This window comes from Embiotoca jacksoni, unplaced genomic scaffold (assembly GCF_022577435.1).
Source record: "Embiotoca jacksoni isolate LCO1_2020_lvr unplaced genomic scaffold, fEmbJac1.0.p SCAF_7, whole genome shotgun sequence".
In the NCBI taxonomy this organism is placed as follows: domain Eukaryota; kingdom Metazoa; phylum Chordata; class Actinopteri; family Embiotocidae; genus Embiotoca; species Embiotoca jacksoni.
This window is the reverse complement of record NW_027185425.1, coordinates 2186111-2208890: the sequence shown is the minus strand read 5'-3', so window position 1 is coordinate 2208890 and position 22780 is coordinate 2186111. Positions and strand designations below refer to the sequence as shown.

The 22780-nt window shown below is 42.5% G+C and overlaps 2 protein-coding genes, 1 long non-coding RNA gene and 4 other non-coding genes across 15 annotated transcripts in view; all 7 read right to left on the bottom strand.

The window, feature by feature from the left end:
- Positions 1 to 12377, bottom strand: part of myo1g (myosin IG) — a 50862-nt gene extending 38485 nt beyond the window's left edge. Inside the window, exons 1-12 of the mRNA XM_069176766.1 lie at positions 12062 to 12377; positions 9416 to 9624; positions 8269 to 8362; positions 7896 to 8061; positions 6248 to 6301; positions 5989 to 6084; positions 5677 to 5793; positions 5323 to 5529; positions 4945 to 5090; positions 4714 to 4828; positions 3341 to 3511; positions 2105 to 2175 (exon numbers count right to left, since the gene is read on the bottom strand). Coding sequence (XP_069032867.1) covers positions 2105 to 2175; positions 3341 to 3511; positions 4714 to 4828; positions 4945 to 5090; positions 5323 to 5529; positions 5677 to 5793; positions 5989 to 6084; positions 6248 to 6301; positions 7896 to 8061; positions 8269 to 8362; positions 9416 to 9624; positions 12062 to 12156 — 1541 coding nt within the window. The 5' untranslated portion in view covers positions 12157 to 12377. The remainder of the gene's footprint in view (positions 1 to 2104; positions 2176 to 3340; positions 3512 to 4713; positions 4829 to 4944; positions 5091 to 5322; positions 5530 to 5676; positions 5794 to 5988; positions 6085 to 6247; positions 6302 to 7895; positions 8062 to 8268; positions 8363 to 9415; positions 9625 to 12061) is intronic.
- A 1944-nt stretch (positions 12378 to 14321) lies between these two features.
- Positions 14322 to 18289, bottom strand: rbm43 (RNA binding motif protein 43). The gene is made up of 4 exons (XM_069176218.1): positions 18249 to 18289; positions 17673 to 17769; positions 16768 to 16848; positions 14322 to 16676 (listed from the first exon to the last, which is right to left on the bottom strand). The coding sequence occupies exon 4, from the start codon at positions 16674 to 16676 to the stop codon at positions 15450 to 15452; it is 1227 nt and encodes a 408-aa protein (XP_069032319.1). The 5' UTR covers positions 16768 to 16848; positions 17673 to 17769; positions 18249 to 18289; the 3' UTR covers positions 14322 to 15449.
- A 778-nt stretch (positions 18290 to 19067) lies between these two features.
- LOC138214843 (uncharacterized) overlaps positions 19068 to 22780 on the bottom strand; it is a 39468-nt gene continuing 35755 nt past the window's right edge. For 4 of the 9 annotated variants that reach the window (XR_011179656.1, XR_011179655.1, XR_011179658.1 and 1 more), the window contains 5 exons: positions 22600 to 22700; positions 21666 to 21741; positions 20705 to 21063; positions 19375 to 20128; positions 19068 to 19275 (listed from right to left, as the gene is read on the bottom strand). This is a non-coding gene — a long non-coding RNA (uncharacterized lncRNA). The remainder of the gene's footprint in view (positions 19276 to 19374; positions 20129 to 20704; positions 21064 to 21665; positions 21742 to 22599; positions 22701 to 22780) is intronic. The other 5 variants (XR_011179662.1, XR_011179657.1, XR_011179661.1 and 2 more) reach the window with 5 other exon arrangements.
- On the bottom strand, positions 19890 to 20025 carry LOC138215128 (small nucleolar RNA SNORA9). The gene has a single exon (XR_011179699.1). It is a non-coding gene; the product is annotated as a small nucleolar RNA SNORA9 (small nucleolar RNA).
- Positions 20802 to 20938, bottom strand: LOC138215129 (small nucleolar RNA SNORA9). The gene has a single exon (XR_011179700.1). It is a non-coding gene; the product is annotated as a small nucleolar RNA SNORA9 (small nucleolar RNA).
- On the bottom strand, positions 21502 to 21638 carry LOC138215131 (small nucleolar RNA SNORA9). Its single transcript, XR_011179701.1, has one exon. It is a non-coding gene; the product is annotated as a small nucleolar RNA SNORA9 (small nucleolar RNA).
- On the bottom strand, positions 22437 to 22572 carry LOC138215127 (small nucleolar RNA SNORA9). The gene has a single exon (XR_011179698.1). It is a non-coding gene; the product is annotated as a small nucleolar RNA SNORA9 (small nucleolar RNA).

Below are 22780 nucleotides of genomic sequence, written 5' to 3'. Positions count from 1 at the left end.
AGAGCTCAAATATGATGCATTGAAAAAAACTAATAAATATTATGTTATATAACATATATATTATATTACATATATTATTTCATGGTTTCAGTTTAATGTGTTGCAATGCAATGTTTTGACTTTGAGGTCATTTTGCGGTTTGGCCCATTTCATGGGTATTTCGCAATTGTTTTGATTGTGTTGGTGTTTTAGAAACTAAAAAAAAAAAAATAAAATCAATGGACTGAAAATAGATTCATCCACAAAGAAAACACTGAAAATAAAACAAGCTCCATCTCAACCAAACGCCAAAAGGTTCCATTCTTCTTCATTACTTCTGATACTTCGAGTACACTTTCCCCTTAATAGCAGGAAAGGAAAACGGTCTGGAGCTTCACAGATGGATGAAATTGCATCGGTGTTTCGGTGTGTGTTCGACATCCTGTTAGCCCGAGTCAAAGAACCTCGATAAACCCTACTCCACTTCTCCTTGATTAATGCTGCTGCTCGGTTTCACAGAGACAACATTGTCTCATCAGCTGGCTCCGTCCATCCCTCCCCGTTCTCCTCCTCCTCCTCTTCCTCCTCCTCCCCTCCTTTCGTGTTCCCTTGACATATTAATATCCTTCCCCTCTCTAGATTGAGGCCAGTACACGTGAGCAGCGGGGATCTTCAGAAACCGAAGCCAAGGCGGGTGACCGCTGGCCAGTGGCCTCATCTGGCCCCCGCGATGTTTAAACCCAGTGATCAAATTAAGGAAGTGGAGCAGTGACGGAGAAGGAAACCAAGCAAAGTGTTTCATCTCTAGTCTGTGAATCACACAGCTCACAACCACTAAGATCCACTGGAAACACATTTTACTTTCCGAAGAGGCTAAAAGCTTAAAAAAAAAAAAAAAAAAAAAAAAAAAAGCCCCGACAAGCATATATCAGTTTTATATTGATACATCTGATTTTTTTTTTTCCACATAATTTATCCTATGGATTCTGTTTAAGTTTAATTTATTTTGCAACCTGCCTCCCAAATCTTGCTCCTCTCTGACTCTCACAAAGAAAAAATATCCCACTTATTATATCAGCCGGAGGAGTTTCATTGTCGATAAAGATTTCAAATAGAAACGTTCACATGTTCCTCTAAATCACATGTTCTTCAGGGGCTTTCACTCAACAAAAATGACTTTGGCGTATGTGTTGCAAAACACGCATGTAACATATCTTGATCTAAAAGACCTGATACTTGCGACACGTGTTGGAAAACACTGAAACCAAGAGATTCGAGGTGTCGCCGGCCAATCAGCTGGAAGTAAAACAGGTAAACAAGAATCGTAGGAGACACAAAGTGGAACAAATCAAAGCTGCCATGTCTGATGAGGTTAAACATCAACTCGTGTGTGAATATTCTGGAGTGTAAAAACGATTAACTGAACTATGAAGTGTAAAAAACAACTTGGTGAAGCAACCTTCAGTTTTTATGCACTAAACTAAAAGATCAATTTCTGTTGATAGCTTTAAGAAACAGCTCAATTATTACTTTTATGATCTTGCTTTTAAGTAATTTTAGAATTTAAAAAAAAAATTTTTTACCATTACTGTTTTTATTTAATACTTCTTCTGTCTACTTTAATGAAAGTTTTATGTTTTTATCCGACGATCGTGTTTTTATTGCGAACTTGTCTCACTAACTTCGTTATCCTATTTTTATGTCTTGGGAGCTGCATTTTATGCATGAAAGGTGCTGTACAAATAAACTTTACTATTATCGTTATTATTATTGTTATTATTATTGTCCTCCTGCCTTCACAATGCCACATATAAATAAAATAAAATGTGCATTAAATACGTGTCTGGCAACATTCAGGAACAGATGCAGCTGCATAAGGTTATACATCACTTTGGGAAATGGTGAATATTAATTTTTTTTTCAGGACACCACAGATTTTTGTGAATATTAAAATATTAAAACTGTCACTCTGGACCACGGGAACATCTCTGTGATGCTGATGTCATAAACTGACCTCTTGTTAATGGGTTTATAAGGCTTACACTTTTGAACTCTGCAGTATAATGCACCTTTCAGCCGCAGACACACGAGCGTAACAGAGTGTGTGAATGTGCGAGCGACTCACGTGACGTCTCCGGCATAGTGGCGGATACGGAAGTGTTTCTGAAAGTCCATGGTTTTGTCAGTGGGGCTGAGCTGGAAAGGAGAAGACAGCGTGAGCGCAGAGCGTACGGGGATATATAATTATCTCATTGCATGTATATTACAGATACGACAGGTGTTTACTTTAGCAGGAGGGAATGATGGCTTTGGAGATCCTGCTGTTTAAAAAGCTATCCTAACATGTCTGAAGCAACTCAAGGAAGGAAACATATTGGAGAAACTCTGCTCTCTACTGGCAAAAACGCAGTACTGCACTTGTGTTTTTAAAGGAACTCCCAAGTATTTGTGCTTCCATATTTTAAGTCAAAATCAAATATAAACACACAAATATTTACACCAAAATTAAATGAAAAAAAAATACCAGTAACATCTTTTAAATATGACACGAGGCAACATCCTGAATGTGTGTTTTTAGTTGTTCAGCTCTGAATAATGACTTTCATTTATCACTTTTGAGTCCCAGAACACTTCAGATTATTTATTGATTTTGATTGATTAAGTTATGAATTGCATTATGAATACAGCTTTTCACGGTGAATTGCTTCACCCGCTTTACTGCTTTTGTGTTTGCATATTTACAATCCAACCTGCCCCCAATTAAATGTGCAAAATATAATCCCGATAATTCGCACAGAATTGTTTTATTTTGTAAAATCTTGTTTTTAATTTGTGCAAAATAAATCAAATCTAATCTAATCAGAATCTCCGATTGTGCCCAAAAATTATATTAATTGGTTTCTGTCTTTCAGAGTTACTGTAAATCAGAGGAGGATATGTTAGCAACAAATCATCACTTCCTACTCAGTCGAGTGTGCAAGGATCCCTTTTTTATCTTTCAGTTTCATGCTGAGCTGTTAAAGGTGTTCTGCTTTAATCGAGTAGCTTTAAGCTTTTCTTCAATATGAAATCCATTCTCAGTGCTCCATGTTTACAAATCACACTTGTGTAAGTTAAATATTGGGCCAGGATTGGCTCGCAAACTATTTGTGATGTCACAAGACAGAGAAACTTTGCACTTTTCAGCTGATGATAGTGAAAACAGTTTTAAAACCTGCACGTACTTCGTTCTGCACAGTGACGAAACTCCTACAAAGTGATTTCTATTCATTAGAAAGCCTTCAAGCTATGGTAAAGCTCCTATGGGATGTCTTATAAGGAAAAGAGCTGAGGCCTGACAGACGTGGTGACTTGCTCTCACCTTGCGGGAGGTGTAGTGGGGGTGTTGGGCCAGTTTGGTGTTCATGCTCTCCAGGCAGACTGTGTCCGTGACTTTACCAACAGAGAGGCAAGCTTCATCCAGGATGGAGGTGATGCCTTTGTGGGGCTGCTCCACGAGGTCCACGATGATCTGGTTGTTGAAGTAATCAATCTGCATGAAAAGAGAACCATTTTTTTTTTTATCAATCCAACAGTTACTCCGGCTACTGCATGAGAGAGTTTGTGCTTTTGCGTGCTCTGACTGTATGTGTGTTGTTTTGTTCTGGTTTGATGGGTGTGTAATCACAATGTGTGTGTGAGTTAATGCCTGCGTGGTGCTTCTCTTATCAACTCACGAGTGTGCCCGATGTCAATAGCCACCATAGCTCACAAATATTGCACTCATGCAGCTATTTTGCATTAAAAGGAGCATGAGGGAGGAAATAATGCTGCTCGGATCATGTTTTTCTTTCAAGCAGCAAATATTTGTGTAAAAGAAATAGTTTTATTTTGTGGCAATTTACACCAAAAACAACTACTCCTTGTGTTAAACAAGCGTCGCCGATTGGTTGGTGAACAACAGCTCTGTAGCCTTAAGTTTGCATTTCAGTTGTCGCCATGTTGCTGTTTTGGAGCTAGAAGTGATCATATTTGGACGAGCTGGATAGGAGCTGAACGGTGGATCTGACTCGATCTGATTGGGAACCCGAAGACAATACGCCGTGTCCACCTATAGTGTAAACCCGACTGCACCACAGGCCTGTCAATCAAACAGACACGTCCTCAAACATACCACTTTTGAGGTGTAATATCTAATAAATTATGGGATTATTTTCAGATGGACCTCCAGAAAAATGGTAATGAGAGACTTCAGCCAATGACACCATTACGACTTGTGGAAAAAATGCCTTGTCTTTGTATTTCATTATATAATGTGAATGGGAGTCTATGGAGCCGGAGACTTTTTGGAACCAACCCCAAGTGGCCCTCGGTAGTATTGCACTTCATGGCACTTCTGCGTTGGCCTCACTTTTCAGACTCAGAGGCTACGTCCACTCTGTATATACGGTCTGCAGTTTCTTTAAAACATCTGCAAATAATTCATAACGTACGTCATCTTCTGATCTCTAAGAGTTCGGTTTATGTTGGAGAAATACTGTTGATGCGATTTCAATCCAGGAGGCTGGTCTTGAAGTGAAACCACGCCGTCCGTCCACCTCCCTGACCTCTACACACACACCAATACACACAACACATGTGTCCTGCGGTGTCTTTGGATGTTGAACAGACTGTAAATTGCAGAATCAGCTGTGAATCAGTGCGAGTTGATGTGAGCATGTTGCGTTCACGTGTCGCTGTTTGTGTTTTCCTCACATGTTGCCAGGGGATGCCCTCTCTCTGGTATTCGCCCTGTTCCTGTCGCAGGATCAGCTCGATGAACAGCTGCTGCAGCTTCTCGTTGCAGTAGTTGATGCAGAACTGTTCAAAACTGTCCACAACAACAGCAGAGGAACGAAACCCTTCAGCAACATCATCAAACACGGCAGATAAATGTAGTAGATGTTAAAAAAAAAAGAAAAAAAAAAGCAGGAAATAAAACGGAACCTGTTGTTGTCGAAGATCTCGAAGCCGTAGATATCCAGCACACCGATGACGGTGTTTTTCCCGTGCAGCATTGGGTTGTAGTCTTTCACTTCAATGATGCCGTTGATGCGGCTTACGATCCAGCCGAAGAGCCTCTCGTAGAGGGCCTGCAGCACGGAGAGAGGAGGGTGTGTTTAACAGAGCAGGAGATGTAAATAATGTGACAACTGTGAAAATGAGATAAAAGGAGAGCACGTCACAGCGATGATGTTAACATCATTTCTACACCTTCAGGAGCTGTAAAACGATTATTCTCAATAAACCGTAAGTCTCGTCCCGACAAGCTATTTTGCCAGAAGAAATGCCGGCCTGCGTGATTTGTAAATGTGTGAACAGCACCTTGGCGAAAGCGTCGCGTCCGAAGCAGGCGTCCTGCTCCGTGTGTCCCTTTTCGATGACCTCGCCGCCGCCAGTGGCCACCGTGCGGAACAGCAGGCTCTTCCAGACGCTCTCCGGGTCCGTGGCCGTCAGCTCCGAGATGTGGTTCACGGTTTCGAGTCCCAGGATCTGGACGTTCTCGCCGTCACTCTCAAACTGCAGCTCGCCCTGGAATGTAAAACCATTACCTTCTCGTTGATGCTCGAAGACTCTTCACCTTATATCTATTTAACATGTGTGTCGTGTTAATCCTTTGATATGATAGGATGCGCATCGCCCTGCCTTTATCTTTTAAGAAACCACGCTGTAACTTACCAAAAGCAGAATGGAGGCGAGGATCTGGTAAACGGAGGAAATCTCCTCCTTGGAGAAGCCGATTACTTCCAGTGCGCTCATCACCGCTTTGTGGCTCGAGCGATCGTTGTTGGAGCTCTGGAAAAATAAAAAGGACTTTGTATATTAAGAAAAAGAAAAAAAAAAAAACGGTTTTGCAAAAACATTGTTTCTCAAAGGCAGAAGGAGTTTTTCAAACTATTCTTAAGAAAATACAACAAATTCATTACATTTTTTCAAATAGCTCATCTTGTGTTTCCTCTTCAACTAAAACTCTAAAAATGATAAACTCACAGTGGTTGCAGCTCCCTCTTTGGTGTACGCATAAACAGCAGCATCATTCTGCAGGTGAAAAGACTCCAGCATTTCATCAGAGCCTCCACGCAGGAGCTGTGAAAACACCGCAAACATGACAGGGTTTTTTTTTTGGGGGGGGGGGGAGTGGGGGAGGTTTGATTTTTCATTTTGTCACAGCGGTGGTTGGTTTGTACAGCTCACCGAGCTGTGAATGTGTTCGTGTTGTAATGATGATGTTTTTGCAGCAGCAGTTCACCTGGTAGAACGAGTGGAAGTTCCTCTCGCCGTCGTGCTGCTGGACCACCCTGGACTTGAACAGGAAAAAAAACAGATTACGGAAAACAGACCGAACATCCATCCGCGGACGCTCTTAACACTGTTGCGCAACGATTCTGTGGTGGCCAAGATGTTCCAGGAGTTGTTGTTTTCTTCAAAGTGAAGTGCTGTTTGTTGTGTCAGTCGTCCAAGCCTGTTCTGACTTTAGCTTTTCTCAAAATCGCCTTTCAACAAACCCGATAGGATGAACGTCAGCTTGTCTCAAAGCTCAATGGGTTCCCGACAGGAGGAAAGACTAATAATCTACTGACTGAAAGTGAGTGACTTTCTTAGAACTCCAACAATTAGTCACTATTTTGATACTTGATCATTTTGTCAGTAAAAATCACAAACTAACAATGGTTTCAGCTGCTCAAATATGAGAATTTGTTTCTTTTAACGCGCTGAAAGGAAAGTAAATAAAATATTTTGTGGTTTTGGAATGTCAGTCAGACAAAATAATACATCAGCCAGTACAAACATATTAACTGGCATCTTTTTATATTATATAGATATATTTTTTTAACATCACAGTTCCCGCACTTTAAATGTCAGCAGTCAGACCAGCAGTGGTTCTTCTACTTATAATTGTCTTTTTTTTGTTTGTTTTTGTTATTTCTTTTACTTTTATTTTAATTTTTTTTATCTTGTTTGGTGGTACTTTTCGTCAGTGAGGAACAACATTTTGTTCAACTGTGTACTTCTATGTTCATAAATGACAATACACGAATTTGACCACGGACCCGATTTCATCATGTAACCTTCGACTCTGAGGTAAAATGATGTTTTGTGACAAGTTGGCAGAATTTCCCAAAGGGCGGACGTTGGTTGTGCGAGTTTTGGAGGCAACACAAGACAAACAACGCATCTCCAAAAAGGGTCGGCGCAGGTTTTTGAGGCCAAAAAAAGAAAATGTGAAAGCAACCAGGGAACACGTCAAGTGTCACTTTCATTCATCAAACATTGTTATTTTCCTGGGAGGTTGCTGAACTCTGTTGACACGTGTTATGTCTAAAACAAAGGTGCTCGCTCTCTGGTTTGGAGGGATTGATACTAAAAGGCCGGACCACTTAGTTTTGTAGCAATAAAACAAAACCCCTCGTCGTTAACGATGTTAAAGCGTTTCAGTTTGGGATTTTTTTTTTTTTTTTTCCCTTTAAGACAAACACTTCAAACCAACCGGGAGGGAGCGCGTCTACAGCTGCACTACTCCGACTGCACCCCGACGGCTTGGAGACAGCGTGGCTATTTCTGCCCTCTGAGAATAAATCACGGCACCATCATTCACACCGGTTCTGAGTGCCAGACGGTTCTTTAACAGCGCAGATAAATACAGCGGCATCGAGAACCCCCAGGTGAGCCATTCATTAACGCGCGGCAGCGGCAGCACGCCGACTTCACAGACACATCTATTCACGGATGTTCCCTCGCACCTCTTTGTCATCACCTCATGAAACATTCATGTTCGGCAGTCATTTAAAACCTAAATGAGCAGAACTTTTCAGTACTTTTCTGCAGAGGTTCAGTGTGAAGGTCTCGTGTCTGCAGTTAAAGCCCCTCCATCATCCCTCCCGCCTCCTTCCTCTCACCTTCTCCAGCAGGTAGTTGTTGATGTGTCCTCCGGTGGGATCGCCGTTGAAGTTGAAGTTGATGTCCATGTACTTGCCGAAGCGGCTGGAGTTGTCGTTGCGATTCGTCTTGGCGTTCCCGAAGGCCTCCAGCACACAGTTGGACTTGAGCAGCACATTCTTCACGCTGATTTATCGCACCGCGGCGACCATTGATAGAAATGTGTGAGGAACAGCCACGAGGGAGGAGAAGGGGAGTCAGAGGAACAGAAGAAAGTGACATGATCTATCCTCACATCCGGTTGTAGATACAGATGTTTATTAAAGTTTACAGCGCTGCCTCGGTGAATCCCATCACGTGACTCTCAACCCTAACGACCACGCCAGGACTCACCTCTCCACCTCCGCCCTCTGGCTCGGGTTTGTGATGGCTGCAATGTACTGCATGATGTATTTGCTGGCTTCTGTTTTTCCCGCTCCACTTTCACCTAAAAACACAAAAAAAGATTTCACATCGTAGAAGAATCTCCAAATGACACCATTCACACAACTTCTCTTTACTCTTTTCATTTCCCCGTCCGCAGCAAGTAGAGGAAGCTTCACATTCACACGTTGGCCTATGGCAAGATTTTTTTTTTCATCGTTTTCAACCTGTGTTACGACCACTGAAAAGAAAAGTTTCAAATTTTAGGGTTGGCAACTGCTCACAGGGAGATAAGTGACACTGACTGGTGACGTCCAATATTTAATAAGGAGTTAATAATAGTGACCCAATCTTCAGTGCAAAGCAAAGTAACGAACCAGAAAGCAGCTGGCTAGTTTATTTGGTACAGTTACAAACAGCCACGCTTCCCGATGAGTAATTAATAACTTCCACTAATGTCACCATCAAGTAGAAAGTCCACTTGTCCACTTCAGCTCTTAAACAACAGAACTGCCTGTGAGCACGTTTAACTCAGCTAAGTTTTTCTGTTTCCTTATACATGACTGAAAATGTTTAACACCTGCGGACTCTGTTGATAAGAGACGGGCTAACATCTAACTGCACCGAAACCTCATCAAAAATGGTAAAAGATTTTGTTTTTGCATTTTAAAAAGCTGAAAGGAGAATTCATATTGACACACACAAAAAAAAAAAAAAAAAAAAAGAGGAAATAAACCTTCTAAAATACCTAAAAGTTCAGTGGAGTCGAGCTCTCTGACAAAATCCCAAAAGAAGAAGTTCAAACAGACGACACCCTGAAAGCACTACGAGACTGATCATCTATTTACAGACAATTCCTAAATTGTAGCCTGTACAATGATTTTCTTTGTCTTCTGTTAGAGTAAACTGAAAATTGGGGGTTTTATCTGTTGGTTGGACAATAAAATCTTATGAAGGCAACCTGAAAGAACCAACTTGTTCCAACTATTCATCAAATCTGTACAACGATGACAGAGAGAAACCAAAGAAGAGCAGCAAAAGTTTGCGATGACGGAACCGTGGACTTTATTGCAAACCATAGACCGTAGAGAAGTTGCAGAGCACGAAAGAGACGGACCTGATATGACGATGCAGGTGTCTTTGGCCCGCCTCTTCATGGCCTTGTAGGCGGCGTCGGACACCGCGTACAGGTGAGGAGGGTTTTCGTACAGCTCCCGGCCCCGGTACGCATCGATGGTGTCTTTGCCGTAGATGTCCAGCTGTCTGTACGGGTTCACGGACACGACCACTTCTCCGATGAAGGTGTAGATTCGGCCCTTCTCAAACCTAACCAGACGAAAGACAGTCAGCGGTGTCACGGACGCCGTTATTCACACGTTATTTCTCACGCGGTGGGCACACAGATATTCTGGGCTGCATTTATTGTGAATACACGTAAGCATGTATGAACCGCGACTTTTTCACAACGCCCATGAAAAAAAAAAAGATTTCTGAGAACACCATGCACCTTTATGTCATCGATAGCTGACAGGAAATGACACGCGAGTGTATGAAAGCAGGAAATAAATCTTCCGCCACAGCCCTGCCTAAACCTTTGTGGGTTTCTTGAGCTCGGTGGGGTAAAAACTGACATGCCGCAAAAGGTTACATGTGTTTCTCAATTTAAGTACCACCTGACATTTCGCTGCATGTACGCTTGCAGGTCTGACCGTCGGTGAGTTGGTGACTGAGCACGACGTGAACGTGTCACGCTCAGCGACACACGAGCTGCATCTCAAGTCCAAGGCCCAGGTTTGTAGACCGAATACGTTTTGGAGAATAGTTGTCAACGTGAATGGGACTTTTGACTGTGGGTCATGCTGACTTTGCAGTTTACACCTGTGTTGTAAAGATTCAGGGAAACAAGGAGGCACACAAACGCAGCAAGCGAACAGTGTGTGACGGAGTGACCGGCACGAGCTCCCAACAACTTCCCCCCCCCCCAAAAAAAAACCCTGATTTTTACATTAATCATTTTACATGTTTGTTTTTTTTCAAGTCTGACTGAAAGTAAAAACAGAAATTAGCCACTCTGAACAGCCACGCTGCTCACCGTATCAGCGATCTCCATCCAGGACACCAATCTAATCACCGAAATCGCGCCATTTCGTTCTTGGAATTAAAACTGTTTTCTGATTTGTCAGTTTAATTTTTATACGGTTTGTTTATTGCTAACCAAGCCGGTCATCATGCGGCTCGCGTAAACCAAACTCGCTGTCTGAGGCTAACAAACCAATGAACCCATTAAGCCTAATTTATCACACGGCAAACCTTTCTCCATGTTATTCTTTGCATGGTTGCATTTGTGGACTGTGTGTGTAATGCAGCAACATTTAAGTGAAGTTTAAAAGCTATTTTCTTGTGGTTTAGTTGTTCCGACTTGGACGTGTTCAGGCATGTTTAGCGCTACTGTTGGCATTTTTTTTTTAAATAGTGTAAATAAGCTACTTTTGTGGCATTATAGGTGTTGCAGTTTGTTCATTTAAACCAGACACAAACCAACAAAGCACCATTTTAAATTAGCATTAGTTTAATATTGCATTTTATTCAGATGCAATAATGTCTTTGCAGCTGCTTCACCTATGTAGAAATAATACATCCACAGGTTTGGACCAGGAGGCCCGATTTTTAAGTCTCCTCAAAATACGTCCTCAGAAATCCGGCCTCGCTATTCCTGAATTTGGAGAATGCAACGAGCGTAGCCCGAGCAGAAATAAACACCCGGCTTGTTTACAATAACGTTATTAAGTTCATTAAGGTTGTAAAATACTGTGTATTGTAGAAACAAGCCCTCAAACACCCACCGAGTGCAGTGGGTCAGAAAAAGTAGAGCAAATCACTGAAGTTGGCACAAACTTTAGCTCATGCTTCACCACCAGGCAAGTCTGATCAAGTGTGTGTGTTTGATGAAACTGTCAAACATGAATGGTGGCAAACAGACTATTGTGAGAAATGTTCATTCACAGCCATCTGCCGCGCGCACGTCAACTGAGAACTTCTCTTATCTAGAGCTTATTTCATATTGTTTGACATTTTGGTGTTGGCCTGCCTCCGCTCATCTCTCGGGATGATGTCAGACGTGCCAAACCACTGTGCGATTTGTCACACGGTTTGAACCGAGGACATGACGACCCAGAGACGCTGGAAGAAGTGAGAATGGTTTCTGGCAGCAGAGGCGAGCGGAAAGGGTGAAATCCCAAAGCGTTTACACCTCTCAAACATCACGACACAAGACAGAACAATAAAGGATGATATTTGTATATTTAGCTGGACAGGTTTGGTGGGACTAGTTGGATTATAGTTCTTGTGTCATGTGTTTCATTTGGTTCACACGAGTGGAGTTGTGATGATCGGATCGACCACGAGCGATTATTTGAACCCCGAGGCTGAGCGGGAAAGTGGAGTCAGAAGTGACTCATGCGTGCGCTGTGTAGTTTTTTTCTCTTTATGTTTGATGTTTTACGACCTTTCTTAGCTTCTTGCTTTTGAAGACATCAGGATGTCAACTTGGGAAGTCAGAGTTTTTATATGAAGTAAACTGTTATCGCGACAGTATTCACCTTCATCTGTCTCATTTTCCTTTCATTTAACTTATCCAAATACTGACTTCACACAGACGAGTAAAAAATGTGCAGTTTGAATGGAAGCGTAACCTTTTGCATCTCCAGCTGCTTCCACCTCCCGCCCCTCCCTTCCTCCTCTCTAACAGTATCTCAGGCCTTACCTCAACTTCAGATTTTCCATGAACTGCTCCATCGCCACCTCATCCAGGAGCACAAAGTCGGACTTCCCAAACTCCAGGCCCTCCAGCTCCGCCATCCTTGTCGGCCGTCGCTGAGCACAGACACACAAAATAAAAGACAGGGGAACAGAAAGCAGCTCAAGGAAGAAGAAAGAGAAGTATGGTTGGTTTCTGGGGCCCCGGTAGTGCCGACAGTGTGCGCGCGCTGTAGGCGTGTCGTGATCTGTGGTGGAGGTTCGGCTGTGGTCTACAAGCTGCAGCACGTCATCCTGTCACTCAGCCTATGGCCTCACACAGATCTGTATAAATAACAGGAGGCTATCTTTAAAAGCTCACGCCACTTCTGCATCCTCTTCTGCCTCTCTCTTCCTGCCACAAGACCTTCAAATTTCTAAACCGTCACTGAACCAGGGGTTTTGCGTCGATCGTCCTTTCTGCCTTGTTTCTTGTGTGGTTTTTTTGGGTTTTTTTTTTTTTACTTCCCAGAAACAGGGAACCACATTTGACCTTCTGCCAAACAAGAGAAGTTAACCTTACTAATTTGAGGGTAGAAAATGGCCTTCGCCCTCTGGGAACGATCGTGGCATTTCCTTTCTTAACTCGGCATCGGCAGTGAAACACGTCCCTGAGGGTTTCCCCTCAACCAGCAGAGCCAAGCTGGGAGTCCGTTTTTAGATGGTGGAGACAAGGTTTTTTGGGGTTTTTTTCAGCAGCACAGTGTTTCCTGTAAGACACATGTATGTTTGTAGGTGTGTGGGATTAAATGCTGACTAAGGCAGGTGGTTTCCAAATCCCTTTTCACACCACTTCACCTTTTTTGTTGAACTCGGAAACGTTTCGGATCACAGGAGAGCCGCTGGGCTAAATACTGTTTCTCACTTTTTCTGACCGGTTGTCCCCGATTGAACTCCCAAGAGTTTTATATTGTGAGTTTCAACCGTCTGAGCCATCTTTACGTTAAAGAGGGAACAGGAAGAAAGAGGAACCCGAACGGTGATTAACAAAGAACAAAATGATCTTTCCTCATGTTTCCTGTGCTGTTGTTTACTTAACTACAAATAAAAAAAAATCTACCCAGATAAAAAAAAATGTTCCGTAACTTCCTCCTAATTTGCGGTTCATGGTTGTTGAGGTCTCGTTGAGAAAAAAAAAAAAGTGCTAAACATGTCACGCTTGAACTAGAAGCTCCTTCAGTCCAATGGATCATCACATCTGCAACAGGATGGACTCGTGTTGAACTTCACTTTAGTCCTTCATCTCCAACATGTCTGTGCAGTTTGCAGTTTATCTTTTCGAGCAGAGACAAGTGACACAGCTCTCTGCATGACTCAGATGTTGGTTTTTTTTTTTTCCATGACAAGCTAAATCCACGCCTGCATTGTCTGTTTAATGAATAGAGCCTGTGATAAGCATAAGCAGCTGCTTTGTGTAGAAACCCTAAAGCTGTTGCTCAAATTCAAGAAGGTGCTTTAGAGTGCAGTCCTCACAGGTGACATTTCTCTTACTTAAGATTTAAAGTCAGTTCACCCAAACTGCACAAACGTCCAATTTTCTTTTAAATGTTTTGTAGTGATGTTGAGGCAATTTTGTAGTGTGACAAAAACATGGAAACTGAAGATTTCCTGAGCTTTCGTAGGATTTGGATATGGTTGAATACTCATGAGTGCTGATTGTTTCTCCAAATCTTAAAATGTCCAATGTTACTTGTAAATCTTCAAATCAACAGGGATGAAAATGTCTTGACAACTGAGCAAAAGTTCATCCTCCGACTGGCGTAATTTGGGTGAAATAAGTCTTCAAGATAAACTGTAAACTCCACCCTCCTCACGGATCCTCGGTCTTCAGGTTTGTTCATCAGGTTTCCTGTTGAGTTTGTGAAACGGCTAACTAACAAATTAACAGGGGAAAACCGGAGCAGTGGGCTGGGAGGTGGAGGGGCGATGTCTCACCATCCCGCTATGAGTTTTAGTTATTACTGTCAGAGGAAGGTCTTCTGAGTCACAGCGTAGTCATCAGTGCCGCGCTGTTCAAGTGATCAAGTCCTTGATACCAACTTGATACCAACACCAAACTACATGAGTAAAGGGACTTTAAAAAAAAAAAAAAAAAAAAAAAATGTATACTGTTCATCTGCTTCCTGACATCCTGCACGGTTCTTCAAGTGTCTAATTTAAAAAAAGATATTTACTTTTACTGTGGAATGACAACAAGATCCATTCAAACCTCACTAAATCCTCTCCAGCGCTTCCTCTCCCGTCGTGAGCTCAGACCGTCGTCACAGAGGTTCCCGCTTCCTCCTCGGGCTTCCTCTCGTCTGTTTCCGTCTAGATGTTTAATTCAGATGTTACAGAAACAACACAAACGCAAACGCACAGAAGCTCCGCATCCGCGGCGATGGAAGAGCACAAGCGCCGAGATACGAGGCGTACGTGTCGTTTTCACATTTAAATAACGGGCAAACATCCTTCAAGTCAACCACGTAGTTCATTGTTAATGTTGGTCGTTTCAAAAGCCATTTGTGTCATTTAATTACGCTTTGCATTTTTGTTTTTACATTTTTAAGTGCAGGTAACTAATAATAAGTAAATAACTGACTGTTGAACGAAATACATAATATACTGTAATATTAGACTCTATGATCATCAGTAAGTCACGTGCACATAATGTTATTGTTTGCATATAATAAAATATTTTAAAATGAAAAGAGTACAATGTGAGAGTCAAAACATCCTGTCATCAGTTCATCTAATTACCTATGAAGGTGATTTATTTCCTTCAACGACTGATTTATAAAAGGTAGGATAACGTTAGCTCAAGACATTTTAAGACTATCACCGCAAAACATGTGAATAATGTTTTTAAAGCACTTTGTCCTGCTCTGAAATAACTTCTGGGAACATGTAAAAAAATAAAATAAAATAAAATAAAAAACTGGCTACTGAAAACGCATTTCAGCATGACAGTACTGAAAATGTTATGATCATCATTATAAGATCGTGCTGATTTTACAGTTTGGTGGATTAAACAAACAACAACGTGTGTTTATTTCTAAGCTTTAAAGTTGCTTCTGATTTTGTCCCTCTTGGACAGAAGCAGACTCGCTGGTTCGCCCCTCGTCTCCAGTCTTTAGTCTTAGCTCGGCTAACCATCTCCGTGTTCAGCATGTATCAGCGTTTTCATTTCGGAAAAGAAGTGACTATGGCTTTTTTTTTTTTTTTTTTACTCTTTCTTCAAAGCTTAAAATCTGGTTTCAGTATCGTCCTCAACATCCAGCGTCAATTGGACTCTAAAACAAAACATCAAACCTCCCGAATAAGAACGAGCAAAAACATAAATTCATTCATTTCTGTCGTTCTCAGAGCTTTTCTGCTCATCTTTTCCAGTTTCTAATTTTCTGATTTATATTTTTTAGATTGAAAAGGCTTTTTTTGAATTGCGGGACTTTTTTTCCAGCCGCTTGAGGAGGCGGACGTGTGTTCTCTCTCTCTTGTGCGCGTCCACTAACTCTTTCTGCTTCCGTCGTCCTCCGGGACTCAGAGTGGCTCCTCCTCCTCAGAGCTGGGCCGTGCCGGTCGGCGGCTCCCTGCTGGGGCTCCACACCTCCCCGTTTACCGCCCTGCCGCTCGGATGGACCCGGAGGCGTCCCAGCAGGAGGCGGACGAGCGACGTCCCTGCTTTCTCCGTCCGCGTTCTTCCGACCGGTCGCCGGCAGAGAGCTGGTCCTCCTCCTACTGGAGTTCCTGTCGACGCTCCTTCCCGCGCGTCCTCCCGGCGTTCCCAGCAGCCTCTGCTTCAACTCGTAGCTCTCGCTCGACGGGCCGACGAGGTGAAGCCCGTCGCTCAGCTCGCACACCAGCACGGACGAGTAGACGTTTCGGTTTTTCCGGATTGTCTCCAGAAGTGCCCGGCCTTCGCGATTCATGTCCTCCAGAGGAACTTCCTGCGTGCGCAGTGACTTGCTGAGGTTATCCAGGACGCTCTGCAGTTTACCGGCCGCCGCCCACGAGCTCCTGCCCAGTAAAGTGACGTCGGATCTGCCGTCGCCGTCCCGCACGTCCATCCTGACGTCGTGGGCGTTCACGATGTCTTCGATGTCTCTCGCCCGGAGCCGCTGGGCGTACCTGAACACGTCCGAATCCACGACGAAGGACAACCTCGCAGCGCTGCGTGAGGCGCGCCGGTCCGAAGAGAAGGAAGCTCCGTACTCCTGAGAGGTTGGACGGCTGCGCGAGGAGGCCGACGCATAAGAAGAAGAACAAGAAGAAGAAGAAGAAGCGGCGGGTGAAGATGGAGAAGCACGCGGAGGCTCGTCTCTGGACGGCGACCTGCCTCGGTCAGTACTGCAGTAGTATTTGGAGACGGCTCCGGAGGTCGGGAGGGGCGAGGACGACCGCAGCGTTGTTTTGCTCGGTGGCTCAACCAGCTGCTCCAAAAGGGCCTTCGCAGCTTTGAGGTTCGAAAAACAACCCCGAACGCGCACCTGACCGCCGCCGAGGTCGTCGATCTTCTGAAAGTGGTGCAACCTGAGGATTCTCAGCGCTTCGGCCTCATCTGGAAATTTGTTCAAATGCACCGTCGCCTCGACTTGGAGATCCATCTGAGAATAACGGAGAGACGGACAGAATGAGTCACGACCAAATATATAAGACGGAGAACCATGAATGCGTTTGTTGGTGGGGCTCAGTTACCTCGGGCGCTTTCGCCGTTAAACGATACCGTTGACGGTTCAACTCCGACGCGACAGCTCTCCTGCAAAACTCGAGCAGCAACTGTGAGACGAAATGCCAGATTAAACTTCCTGACCAGATAAACAAATGATTTCATAACCTCAACTCTGGAATGTAAGAGAGAAAAAAAAAAATCTTTGTAGAAATTTGTAGACTTTAGTGTAAATTCGCAGAAGGAGAAAAAGCCATAAATATCAGTGCCACTACTTTTTGAAAGCTGAGATTCTTTGCTGTTGAGAAAGTCATCTGTCTCGGAGAAATAAATGTGCATACTTTCTCAGTGAAGCCCCGATTAGGACAAAACTGGTCTGAGTTTTAAAAAAAAAAAAAGCAAAATAATCCTCTGAATATTTTTGCATAAACACTATTCATACTGGCAGTGATGTGAATTTGCCAAAAATAACGAGTTAAATATGATTTATGCCTTGAATGGAAATTAATCTGCATCAAAATTGATGATCCACTCATTATTTTAGACATTTTTTGAGTAAATAGGCTCGAGAGCTGCAGGTTTTGGTCTCGCGTGACATTAAATGACACATGGTTGAGTTAAGGACTGATGGCTGGACAAAATGAAACAAGCACAGCAGGTTGAGACATTTAGACATTTGATTCGAGACTTTTAAAAACCCCTTCAGGTGCTTTTTGTTTTATATTGTTGCATGTCATACTAATGGTCAGTAGAGGGAGATAAAAGGTCACAGATGAGTTAATGCATTTTGAAAGACGAAAATAATGTTGTCCTATTTTCCAAGAAAACCTCCCGACTCGAGTTTGATTTGATTTTGTCTTCAGTCTGTCCAGTTTCCGCGGCTTCACCTTCACCTGTCTCGTTTCACGAGCAGCTGCTGAGCTGCAGGACTCACCGTCTGCCTCCTGCAACACGACGAAGGCCCCGTCCGGGCTGATCACAGGGGGGAGGTAGCGCACCTCCAGCACCTCCTCCTCCTCCTCCGTGCTTCGCTGTGAGGAAATAAATCTGCAGTTTTATCAGCCGTCCAAACATCTGGCACCCCCCCGAGCACCTCCACCGCGCTTCCCCGAGTCTGCATCCTCACGTCAGGAGCCGGAAACACGAGCTGTCTACTTTGTGAGGCACGTTTTGCAGGAGGCCGACAAGACAACGTGAGATCCTCGAGGACTCCCGACTTGCATGAGATTTAGAGACGTTTGACCGAAAGTGAAAGCGATGGTTTCAGGAAAGTGTTGCTCTGGCAAACATCTGGGAATAATGATTGCAAGTGAGAAATAAGACGTGCAGAAAAGATGCGGCGTTTACAAAGCGCAAAAACGTCTTGTTTTCTAAAAGTAAATATCTCCCAAATTGCTTCAAATGTTTCCCAACTTTTTAAAATGCCGCCGGAGAGGAAGTTGATTTATGAGACTTCCGGTTGATGTTTTGTTCCTGCTGACCGCGGTGTCAAGACATGCTGCTTACTTACTTTAGAACTTCTCTTTACTTCAAGTACTTCCAACTCCAAAGCAGCGTTCACAACACGGCGGGACGAAACCGAAAGTAATGACGTCACGTCCGGTCCAGAGTGACAAATCCATTCCACAATAAAACCAAACTTTTGACATAATTAAAATTATATAAAATATCCTTTTATTATGAATAATATATACAGTATACCGCTTTTTTAAAAAAAAAAAAAGACCCGATAGAAAAATTCTAAATACAGATTTGAATTTAGTGTAAAAAGTACCATAATAATATTATAGTTTGAGGGATGAAACAAAAAGTGATAAATCCCAATTCACGCCATCTTCACTGCTGAAGACTGTTAGAAGGTAAATCAATGTGATTTTATTACATTTTAGATCAACAATTACTTGTCCTGAAAGATTGAGGAAGGATTGTGGTGAACCATCGCCCTCCTGTGGATGTCAGTCAATATAACATTAACTTTAAAGCAGAGTAAATAAATGTCTACTGTTCAATATTCGAAGCATTTTCTTTCTGTGTGAAGACGTGTCAGGATGTTAGTTACGTTTTTTATCAAACACTGATACTGGATTCGTTCAGTGTTTTTAAATCAGGAAACGGATGAAAGCACATTTAATGAATTCTGCTGAAACGCAACATCAGAATCCAGATTTGTGGATTTTAATTTAAAAATCATGTCGTGTAGTTTACCGCTGGCCAAAGTCCAAGAAAATCCTGTTCCACAGCAGCAGATCACCTCGATCTAATGTGTAATATGTAACCGAGCCGTGGCTTTTTCTAAAATATCTGGTGGAAATAATGGCGCAAGACGATGTTTTACTCTTTCAGATATTTTATTAATCCCCACAAATCCGTCAGTAATTTAAATGAAATGCTTTAAATGACTCGGTAAACATGTATTCCACATGAAAATCCCTCAAAAAAACACATTTCAGTCTTCTTTTTGATGGTGCTTCATTCAGACAGCCAAATGAATTGTGTTCTCTTTCGGCAGATGAATGTCCAGCTCTCAGGGATGAAATCTGCAGACAACAAACAATGAAGACAAAGTTTATGAAAGTTAAATTTACAACAACGCGAGGAAATGGGAGGTTGTCGTCACCTGCCATCAAAAGTCTTACCGGTGAAACATCGATCCACACGACCACATGTGACGTTTTCTCGTCAGCGCGGTCGGGGAGCTCCGGTTCCCTGAAGACAATAAAAGAGAATTTCTCAGATGCTTTTTTTTTTTTTTACAAATGTTCCTGCGTATTTATCTTCACTATGCGACACATCTCCTGATAACATGACTGACTGCAGTACACACACCAGGTTATGACCAAATTATAACCGAGCGCAACGACATTTAAAACAAATAAAAAAACCATCAACAGTGTTGAATAAAATAAAAACTACAACCGTTTCAGTCGTCTGCCATATAAAACACGGAGCCTGAAAGTCCAGGTTTGACTGACATTCAAAGACTCATTTGTTGTCATATTTGACGTCTTGACCCGAATTAAAAAAAAAAATTTAAAAAAAGTTTTAACTCGACTTCCTCCAGTTCAAGGAAATAAAAAAAGACACGTTTCGGTGGATAAACTAACAAACAACAACTGAGCTGGACAACACGCGTCTCAAAACCCGAGTGAGATGATGTCGGAGGTCTACCTATAACCCCGCCGCGAGGAGCCGCGGCAGGGCCTCAAACGACCCCCTCGTCTCTCTAGCAGACACAACAGGAAAGACCAGAACCACCGCAGGCTGAGTCTCGCTGGAAAGGTCTGCAGGACAAACTACACGAAGGGAAACGTCACCATGGTTACGTCCTCTTCACGTCACCGGGCGGCAGCAGCTGACGGCTCATCAACGGAGGTTCCAGCTGTTTTAGATCTATAAAACGCAAACAAAACAAAAATAAGACAAAAAAAAGATTATGGTCGGCTGTGACGACAAATTTAAAAAAAAAATAGAAAAGTTATTGTTATAATTATTGAACTATCAAAATTGTTGCAGATCAATTTTCGGTTGATAACCGACTTTCAGTTCAGCCTCAATATTTTACAAGTGTGAACGTGTACATATTCCAACAACTGTTGAAAACTTGAAAACAGAGTAGACAGGCTTTAGCTTTTCTTTTTTTACATGCAAATAAATAAATATTCACATGTTAATCAATATTCAAAAGTTATATATATATACAAGTATCCCAAAGTGTTTACAGTAGTGACATTTCAATTTGTTTAACATGATTTTGGATAGGATATATCCATATACAGTATATATAAATACTTGTGCGCTGTACATACAGTACATGAAGCATGAAATAAAACTGGTCTTTGTCCAACTGTACAAATATCATCTCAAACTTTCCTAATTTCTCAAATTCAAATACTTAAAGCAGCAAAAACCATCAATATCACCGAGGCCACTGTATTAATATACATGAACACAGGATATTACACTCACATTGTTCAAGGAGTTTTCTCTTAAGATCAGTCAACAGTGCGCTTGAATTAAACCAGGCTCTCGTTTTTGTTTTATTACTTATAACAACTTCTACTAAGTTTGTCGGAGGTCTACCTATAACCCCGCCACGAGGAGCCGCAGCAGGGCCTCAAACGACCCCCTCGTCTCTCTAGCAGACACAACAGGAAAGAACAGAACCACCGCAGGCTGAGTCTCGCTGGAAAAGGTCTGCAGGACAAACTACAGGAAGGGAAACGTCACCATGGTTACGTCTGGCGGTCGTGTTCACGTCGGGAGACGGCAGCTGCCCGTCTTCGCGCGCCGCCGTCGTCGTCGCTGGAGATTCCAGCTGGTTTCATCTGGACGAAACAAAACAGAAAGACCAGCGAAATATTCAGATTTCAGTCAGGCGACAACAAAAAGCATCAAATCCTGATATCAGCGAGTCAGAAAAAGAAAACATTTGACAATTTTGCTTGAAGAAATGACTAAAATTATTGAATTATCAAAAATCTTTGCAGATCAACTTTCTGACCTCCAGTTCAGTCTTAATATTTTACAAACGTGAACATGTGCATATCCCAACAAACCATACAATACTTGCACAATCATAGAAACTGCAGACCAAAACAAAAAAAATAAAAGTGTAGACTGGCTTTAACTTTTTATTATTATTATTATTTTCTACATGTAAATGGTGCAGGTTCAAAGAGTTTTCCCTTAAGATCAGTCAACAGTGCGCTTGAATTAAACCAGGCTGTTTTTTTTGTTTTATTACTTATAACAACTTCTACTAAGTTTGTCGGAGGTCTACCTATAACCCCGCCACGAGGAGCCGCGGCAGGGCCTCAAACGACCCCCTCGTCTCTCTAGCAGACACAACAGGAAAGACCAGAACCACCGCAGGCTGAGTCTCGCTGGAAAAGGTCTGCAGGACAAACTACAGGAAGGGAAACGTCACCATGGTTACGTCCTCTTCACGTCACCGGGCGGCAGCAGCTGACGGCTCATCAACGGAGGTTCCAGCTGTTTTAGATCTATAAAACGCAAACAAAACAAAAATAAGACAAAAAAAAGATTACGGTCAGTTGTGACGACAAAAAAAAGTCAGAAACGGAAAAAATTTGACATTTTTTGCTCGAAATGACAAATGATTATTGAACTATCAAAATGGTTGCAGATCAATTTTCGGTTGATAACCGACTTTCAGTTCAGCCTCAATATTTTACAAGTGTGAACGTGTACATATTCCAACAACTGTTGAAAACTTGAAAACAGAGTAGACAGGCTTTAGCTTTTCTTTTTTTTACATGCAAATAAATAAATATTCACATGTTAATCAATATTCAAAAGTTATATATATACATATACGTATCCCAAAGTGTTTACAGTAGTGACATTTCAATTTGTTTAACATGATTTTGGATAGGATATATCCATATACAGTATATATAAATACTTGTGCGCTGTACATACAGTACATGAAGCATGAAATAAAACTGGTCTTTGTCCAACTGTACAAATATCATCTCAAACTTCCTAATTTCTCAAATTCAAATACTTAAAGCAGCAAAAACCATCAATATCACCGAGGCCACTGTATTAATATACATGAACACAGGATATTACACTCACATTGTTCAAGGAGTTTTCTCTTAAGATCAGTCAACAGTGCGCTTGAATTAAACCAGGCTCTCGTTTTTGTTTTATTACTTATAACAACTTCTACTAAGTTTGTCGGAGGTCTACCTATAACCCCGCCACGAGGAGCCGCAGCAGGGCCTCAAACGACCCCCTCGTCTCTCTAGCAGACACAACAGGAAAGAACAGAACCACCGCAGGCTGAGTCTCGCTGGAAAGGTCTGCAGGACAAACTACAGGAAGGGAAACGTCACCATGGTTACGTCTGGCGGCCGTGTTCACGTCGGGAGACGGCAGCTGCCCGTCTTCGCGCGCCGCCGTCGTCGTCGTCGCTGGAGATTCCAGCTGGTTTCATCTGGACGAAACAAAACAGAAAGACCAGCGAAATATTCAGATTTCAGTCAGGCGACAACAAAAAGCATCAAATCCTGATAT

Coding starts and splice junctions, on each gene's coding strand:
- rbm43 (XM_069176218.1), bottom strand. CDS start 16,676: ATGGATCTCCAAGTCGAGGCGACGGTGCATTTGAACAAATTTCCAGAT.